The 8,678-nt window shown below is 38.5% G+C and overlaps 1 protein-coding gene across 2 annotated transcripts in view; it reads right to left on the reverse strand.

Annotated features, from left to right (window-relative positions):
• Positions 1 to 426: 426 nt before the first annotated feature.
• LOC107656328 (E3 ubiquitin-protein ligase RNF38-like) overlaps positions 427 to 8,678 on the reverse strand; it is a 36,721-nt gene continuing 28,469 nt past the window's right edge. For both annotated transcript variants that reach the window (XM_016444135.1, XM_016444126.1), the window contains exons 4-13: positions 6,839 to 7,032; positions 5,599 to 5,854; positions 4,850 to 5,029; positions 4,492 to 4,662; positions 3,688 to 3,849; positions 3,492 to 3,595; positions 3,310 to 3,397; positions 3,074 to 3,195; positions 1,277 to 1,376; positions 427 to 515 (exon numbers count right to left, since the gene is read on the reverse strand). In XM_016444135.1, coding sequence (XP_016299621.1) covers positions 453 to 515; positions 1,277 to 1,376; positions 3,074 to 3,195; positions 3,310 to 3,397; positions 3,492 to 3,595; positions 3,688 to 3,849; positions 4,492 to 4,662; positions 4,850 to 5,029; positions 5,599 to 5,854; positions 6,839 to 7,032 — 1,440 coding nt within the window. In that variant the 3' untranslated portion in view covers positions 427 to 452. The remainder of the gene's footprint in view (positions 516 to 1,276; positions 1,377 to 3,073; positions 3,196 to 3,309; positions 3,398 to 3,491; positions 3,596 to 3,687; positions 3,850 to 4,491; positions 4,663 to 4,849; positions 5,030 to 5,598; positions 5,855 to 6,838; positions 7,033 to 8,678) is intronic.

Below are 8,678 nucleotides of genomic sequence, written 5' to 3' on the forward strand. Positions count from 1 at the left end.
CGTAAAGACCACCACACCACAGTGTGCTCACATAGCCGGGAATGTTAGTGCACATACACACTCACTCACACAAGACTGCAACATACAACACCCGCCCCCAAAGGGGAGAACTAAACTATATATATATATTCATATTTAAAAAAAAACAATATCAGAACCAGAACATAACCAGAATGATAATATAAACCATAATCTTTGGACTTCCACTCAAAGAATTAGTGATCAAACAACCAAAGGGATGTGTTTGTGTGTGTGTCTCAGTTAGTTGGATATTCATAGATGAATAGCTAACGATGATTTTGATGCATAAAGTTTTTATGAATCTTTTGCAGCAGTCATCTGTGTGCGTGGAGTAATTATGCATGTGGGAGTTAATTGAATGTAACAGGGTAGGAGAATGACTGAAGTGTTTGGTGTGTGCGTGTGTATGTATGTGTGTTCGGTGAGCAGCGTCACTCGGAATCCCGCTGGACTTCAGAGGCATCTGCTCGGCAAATAGGACAGGTTCTGTTAGCCTAGAAGACAGAGGAGGATAGCTTGTCAAATAGGTCTAAGAAATATATAGATTATAACTGAAGACAACTGTAGGTTAGGCAAATCTATTTGCATAAAGGTGCCGTCACAATAGCAAATTTGTCCACTGACTATTGTCAATAGTGTAGCAATGTATGAAGCAGAGCTCACACAGAAGTCACTTTAAAACCAAGCAGCTTTCTGTTGGTCGACGTGGTAAATTTGTGTGATTAACTGGAAGTCATTGCAAAATGTGCATAGAAAATCTTTTGCCCCGACACGAAATTCTCAATTGCATGGATTCCTAATGAAATAACTGGATTTCGTCTGTGAAAATTCACAGAGCAATGGAAAATGTGGCTACACCTTAAGACAGTGGTTCTCAACCTCCAAGGGGGCTTTAAGATTAGTGTTTAAAATTGTAATACATTAAACTAAATCTAACTCCTATCTATCTATCTATCTATCTATCTATCTATTCAATTCTTGAAAAACATGCATTGTGGTAAAAAAACACATTTGAGAAAAATAAGTGTTTTCAATTACGGAGGAAATAAGAGAAATGGCCTATATCGGGGAGGCTGTGAATATTGTGTTAAAAAGGGGGACCTTTGCGTTAAAAGGTTGAGAACCACTGAAAATTCTTCACATAATTTATCAAAGGTATAATAACAAAAACACTATTATTATTATTATTATTACTACCACTATTATTATGAATGATTAAAATAAATTTAATTAATACATTTGCAAGATTGCTTACCTTGAGCCATTTGTCGACACACTTGGCATGGAATTCATGATTACAGGGCAGTACTCTCAACAGCTGACGAGACTCAAAATCACACATGCACACCACACACCTACAGGGAAAGAGGGGAAAAATATTACTACAATACTTTTTTCAACATCAAGAGTTTGTTCAAATTTATTTAAAAGAAAAAAAAGCCTGAACAGACATTTTTCCTTCGAATTTCCTTAAAGCAATAGTTCATCCAAAAATGAAGATTCTGTCATCATTTACTTACCCTCATGTCATTCCAAACCTGTATGAGTTTCTTCCTTGTGTTGAACACAAAAGAAGATATTTTAAAGACCCAAACAGTTGTTGGTCCCCATTGACTTCGATAGAAGGGAAAGAAATACTATGGAACTCAATGGGGACCATCAACTGTTTGATTACCAGCATTCTTCAAAATATCTAATGTTTGACATAAGAAACTCATACAGGTTTGGAACGACATGAGGGAGCGTAAATGACAACATTTTAATTTTTGGGTGAACTACCCCTTTAAGAGTACAAATATTCATGTATATATGTAGTAGGGTTGGGCGATGTCGAATTATTTGAATTATTTATTTTATTGTAAATTGTAATATATTTATTATCCAACACCCACGATCCGACCCGCATGTTCTTTTTTTTACCAATAACCAAACCCATAAATAAAGTTAACACACAAAATACCACCTGTCAATCACTTTTTCCACTGGACTCCCGTCATCATCTCACAACTGAACTTCGCAAAACAACTATGGACAAACCAACCATATCTGAGGCTTTTGCCAAAAGCAAATACGGTAGAGAAGAGCGCATTTAAGGCCATGCTGCAAACATTTGACAAGCAGTATGAGCGGCCAGGTCGAAAATTCTTCTCGAAGACCGCAGTCCCAAAGTTGTACAATGACATCAGAACAAATATTTCAGCAGTGCTGGATGATGTGGAATATTTGGCCCTGACAACTGACATGTGGTCCAGCTGCAACATGATGCCTTACATGTCAGTGACCGCATATTATGTCAGCAAAGAGTGGACACTAGAATCGAAATGCCTACAAACAAGCTTCATGCCAGAAAGCCATACAGCCAACAACCTATAATAGGCATTGCGGGAGAGTATACACGAATGGAAGACAGAAGAAAAAAAAAATCTCCTGCATAACTACTGATAATGGGGCCAATATTGTTGCCGCCATCAGACAATTAAAATGGCCTTGGTTAAGTTGTTTTGGTCACAATCTGAACATTGCAATAAACAACTCACTTAAGCAGCAGCAGGCCAGCGGGCTTTCAGGGTTTGCCGGGCAGTCAACACTGTTTTTTCCCACATCTGATGGAGGAGACGTGAGCTGAGCAAAGCACAAGAGGAGCTGAAACTCCCTCAGCACTCCTTGATCACGGTAACTTTTAAAAGTGTGGGCCGATACCTATTACCTAATTGCAGTAATTTAATTAAGTGTTCCTACACGTAAAACCATAAATGTGCATATACAGCAATGCAAGCGTGCGATCAGACGCACAGACAAACATAAATGACTTGCACAATCCATGTATCATTTGTTCAATTATTTTTTTAATTAAGAATCCACAATCAGAAAAAAAAGAAAAACAACTTATTTCATCATTTCTTTACAAAACCAAAACGAAAACCTAACCCTAACGGCCCAACATCGTGATGTCTGTCAGCCATCGGCGTCGTCTATCGGCCCAACCCTAATATGTAGTCTCTTGATTATTATAGTTCAATAATAATTAGTTTGTTTTTAAGTTTGTACTCACAAAGTCTGCTCTGACTGATGGTTGCTGGGGTTGAATCTGTAGGAAGGCAGCTGTTCGATATCGGCTTTTGTCAAACCTCTAGGCTTCGCTTCGCCAAGACGCTCAGCAAGGTTTAACAGAGCCTAGTCAAACACAAAAGCACATGTAAAACAGAATACCAAAACAAAAGTATACCTGAAAAGTATACAAAAGTATAAGTGATCTGTCTTTGATAGAAATATTTATAAGTGTCTCACCTCATAATTCTCAACCTCTCCATCATCTACATCCAGCTCCAAGCTAATGGTGGGACCCACTGCTGTTGGCTGGACTGGAAGAACAGATCTGGTCCACCAAGTAGAAACAGTGACATTATTATTCTACAGCTCGTTGGCTCTCCAACACAACACTCTGGTGTATGTTTGCATGTGTAACTCACAGGAAGTAGGGCAGCAGACTTGGGTGGTAAGGAGGTGGAGGTACAGCCTGCTGAGAGCGGTAACGTCTGCCTGTGATTCGCCGAGGCATGAAGTGTGGATACGGCTGGAGAGAACACACAGGAAAAACACATAAAACCTTCATCAGCTTGTTTAGATTGCAGCAAGCAGAGGTGATGAAGCATGAAGATCACTCACCACTCCAAAGAGCTCCTGGGGCAGGGGTTCATGGGAGAGGAACTGCAGTGGGGTGGAAGGGGGCAGAGGACTAGGATGCCCCGAATGAGGATAGTTAAACCCTCCACCTACCGACAGGTGTTCCCCCAACAACTCAACCTCATTCTCTATCCTCTGCAGCGGCTAGTCAAAAAAGACAAATATGCATATTTAATGCTAATATTTTAAATTCTAAAATATTTTTTAGTATAGCGTAGCAGAACTATAGTAAAAACATGAATGCAAGTATTAATATAAATATTAACACGTATTATAAAATATTTGTGCATTGTAAATATTCTAATATATTAATATATTACTTTAAATATTTCATATATACACAATACAGACATATACCCACACACTCTAGTTCAAAAGTTTGGAGTTAGTAAGATTTTCATTAAAAAATTAGAAATTTTACTCAGCAAGGATGCATCGACTTGATCAAAAAATAAAGACATTTAAAATGCTACAAAAATAATTTTCTTTTAAACTATCCAAAACCAAAAAATAAATAAATCCGTTTCCACGAAAATATTAAGCAGAACAATGTTTTCAACATTAATAATAATAACAATTTAATAATAAAAAAAATTTAACATTTTAAATAGAAGTAAGTTTCAGTTGTAATAATATCTCCCAATATTACTGTTTTACTATATTTCTGATTAACTAAATGCAGCCTTGTTGAGTATAAGAGACTCCTTTAATAAACATATATAGTTATATGTTAATGGAATAATTAGTAAAATATAAAACAGTGTGGGCATATTATTGTATACTCACAGATCGAGACTGTTGCGTCTGGAAAGGTAAGAACTGTCCAGGCGTGGGGAGGTGGGGCGGATGATGTGATAGATGAGGCGGATGAAGCAGGAAGGGTGGATCACTGGAGAGAAGAGAAGGAAATGCGGCGTACGGCACTGGCAAATGCTGCACTGAACATGCCGGCAACATCTGCAGGTCAAACAAACAAATAGACATTAGACTATCAGTTTCAAGCCACTACAAAACACTTCAAAGGTCAAAACAGGAAGGTAACAACTTGCCACCACTGGGGGGCAGCAGATACAACCAAATCAAATGAGCTCACCAAAATCAATTGATGCTATCTAGGCCTTTTCACACCCTGATATATACTTACAGGAGGCGGTATGCTACAGATTGGATAGTGTTGCTGTCCGCTGAAGACCACAGAACAGGCGGGCACCTGCTGTTGAGAAGAGCATGCTGGGAGATGCTGTCCCGTACAGAGGGGGGCAGGTAGACCATGGGGCGGCATTGGAGAAACTGTATATGACACCGGCACTGTACCCTGAGGGAGCTAAAATGCACACACACAGAAACAAAAATTATGAATAAAGAGTCTGATTTATTAATGATCCATCCAAAAAAAGGGCCATTTTAATTATGATAATGGCATCTTCTTTTTTTCCATTTTTTTTTCCAAAATCAATTTTTTTAATACTCTGAAACAAATAAAAGAAAAATATCTTAAATCTCACAATAAAAAGTCAGAATTACAGAATTATTCTGTGGTGGAAACAAAAAAAGTCTGAATTGTGAGATATAAACTAGCAATTACAAAAAAAAAAAAAAAAATTGTGAGGGAGGGAAAAAAAATGCAATAACCTTTCTTCCATGGTGGAAATAAGCATCCGTAAATGCTACATAATATCCAGTATAATAAGATTTAAAATAAAGACATTTCTGCTTTGGTTGATGGAGGGGTACTTGAGCCCTGTTAATGGGGCTGTGGGGGTACATGACACACAAAAAAGTTATGATACAAGACATCTTAAGAGTCTGCTTAACCTTCTTGGATGGAAACCTCATTAGGGTACCTTCGGCCCCAGTTATCATCCCACAGAGACCCTGCCCCAACCCTCTAACCTGCTCATGAAGATCCATCACCATGGCTCCCTGCTGCGGAGGGTGCAATAACCGAGGCGAGAGCGTTGGGGGGTGAAAGGCCCGGGGCTCATCAAGGCCGGGTGGAGGGTGGGATGGTGGCTGGCCGTAGGGATGAAGCGAATGTGGGTGAGTAGGGTGGCGATAGTTTTCATCCTGTCCCCCACCCGGGGACCCATGAGGGGGATGGTGCCGTGACAGACGCTCTCGCCGGCCTCGCTGACGCCGCACTGGAGGACTGCACAGGCAAAGTCACATTCATTTAACATACAGTAATAATCAGATGCGACCCTGGACCACAAAACCAGTCTTAAGTCACACGGGTATATTTGTTGCAATAGCCAAAAATGCATTGTATGGATCAAAATTATTGATTTTTCTTTTATGCCCAAAATCATTGTTCATGTTCCATTAAGATATCTGTACATTTCCTACTGTAAATGTAAATATATCAAAACTTAATTTTTGATTAGTAATATGCACTGCTAAGAACTTCATTTGGACAACTTTAAAGACTTTAAAAATTTTAACTTTTACATTTTTTTGCACCCTCAGATTCCAGATTTCCAAATAGTTGTATCTCGGCCAAATATTGTCCTATCATAACAAACCATACATCAATGGAAAGCTTATTTATTATAAATAAGCTTATTTATTATACTTTCAGATGATATATAAACCTCAATCTCAAAAAATTGACCCTTATGACTGGTTTTGTGGTCCAGGGTCACATATAAGTTTATACTATACATATACAAAATTAAGGAATAATTACTATTTTTTTTTTTATGTTTTTGAAAGAAGTCTTATGCTTACCAATTTATTTTATCAAAAAAAAACAAAAAAAAACAGTAACGTTGTGAAATTATTACAATTTAAAAGCTATTCTTCAATGTGCTATCACGGAAATAAGTTACCTTTTAAAATACATTCAAAGCTGAACATACAGTATTGTATATCAAACTGGATTTTCAGCAGCCAGTTGCTCAATGGGGGAATAATGAACTAAAGTAAGAGACTAGAATTATGAATTTATACCACAAAATTAGTCATTTTCTAAAATAGTCATTCACAATACAATAATCCAATCTGTTAAGCTGCTTAAAAATGCTCTATAAAAGCGATATAGAAACACACCTGACAAAAGTCACTGCCTTCATGAATAGCTGTCAGCTCATTCAGTGCACATCAGTACTAACAGTCAAAACTAACAACAGCATACCTGCGTCTGTGCCGTACAGGTGTGTGGCAGCGTTCAGGGTGGTAGTGTGGGTGGGGATAGGGGTGTGGCCTGCGACTGGGCAGAAGCTCCCATGGTCTGATTGGTGGTGAGGGTGTGGAAGGAGGGGCAGAGGTAAACTCCAGTACAGACTGCTGAGAAAGACGCGGTCTCTTCGGACTAGGAGAATCCTCCGTCTGAGGGACAAAACACAGTAAATCACTCAATTACTCATCTGCAATTAAAAACCACATATATTCAAACTGAATCACTGCTTAAACATCTTGATACTACAGCCATTTGGCGCACTTACAGAAATAGTTTACACAAAAATGTTAAAATATGCCATGCTAAGTTTGAATATATGGAGGATTTTAAAACTGTTCTTCACACAAAGCTATCATTTGACTTCAGAAGACTTGGAACATGAGCTGTGGGCTACTTTTATAGTGCTTTTTGAAGCTTGACAGCCTTCATTGGACAGAAAGCAGCTTAAACATTATGCTAAATATGTTCTTTTGTGTTTCACAGATTGAAGTCAGGTCAGTTAAAGGGATAGTTCACCCAAAATGAAAATTCTGTCATTATTTACTCACCCTCATGTCGTTCCAAACCCGTAAGACCTCCGTTCATCTTCGGAACACAATTTAAGATATTTTTGAAGGTATCTGAGAGCTCTCTGACCCTCCCATAGACAGCAAGGGTCCTTACACGATCAAGGTGCAGAGACAAAACAAGGATATCAGTAATATAATCCATGTGACATCAGGGGTTCAACCATAATTTTACGAAGCTACAAGAATACTTTTTGAGCGTGAAAGAAAAAAAAAAAAAAAACGACTTTATTCAACAATTCGTCTCCTCCGCGTCAACCTAGCGCCATTTTGGAGAATATCGACTAAACGCAAACAGCGTATGTTCTTCTGTGTCTTTTCCTCCACTTAACGTAAATTGCGTATGCTGTTTTGTGTCAGCTGTGCTATGAGGATACACTGTTTACGCTTTGATTTGAACGAAAACAACGTATCCACGTGGCGCAGCTGACAAAACAGCGTACGCAATTTACGTTCAGTGGATACTCTCCAAAATGGTGCTAGGGTGACGCGGAGGAGACGAATTGTTGAATAAAGTCGTTTTGTTTTTCTTTTCTTTTGTGCACAAAAAGTATTCTTGTATCTGTGTAAAATTACGGTTGAACCCCTGATGTCACATGGATTATTTTACCAATCTCCTTGCTATGTCTCTGGACCTTGATCGTGTAAGGACCCTTGCTGTCTATGGGACGGTCAGAGAGCTGTCAGAATGCATCAAAAATATCTTAATTTGTGTTCCAAAGATGAACGGAGGTCTTACAGGTTTGGAACTACATGAGGGTGAGTAATTAATGACAAAATTTTCATTTTGGGGTGAACTTTCCCTTTAAAATGTATTCCTTTATAAAATCCTCTTGTTTGTGAATATTACAACAACAACAACAACAACAACATCATTCAATTTCCAATATTCAGGTCGACTAACCAAATATTGCTCACTGCTGCACTCATTTACCACAAAATTAGTTATTTTCTACTCCAGAAATTTCTCACTATTTGATACAACATGTTAATTAATATTTAGCACAAAAAGAAAAAAAGTGTTTTGTACATGTGCTAGTTCCTTTTGCCCACTGAGAGCACAAGCAGCTATTGTGCCTGCCGGCATTAGTGGCAATTCCTGTCAATGATATCACTGCCTCTGTTGCCTAAGGCAGTGTGAGGTCACTTCCCGAAAGTTTGAGGAAACCCATGGCTTGTTGCTCAACACACACACACACACACACACACACACACACACACACAACCAC

Source organism: Sinocyclocheilus anshuiensis, unplaced genomic scaffold, assembly GCF_001515605.1.
Source record: "Sinocyclocheilus anshuiensis isolate Anshui unplaced genomic scaffold, SAMN03320099.WGS_v1.1 scaffold85, whole genome shotgun sequence".
Taxonomy (NCBI): domain Eukaryota; kingdom Metazoa; phylum Chordata; class Actinopteri; order Cypriniformes; family Cyprinidae; genus Sinocyclocheilus; species Sinocyclocheilus anshuiensis.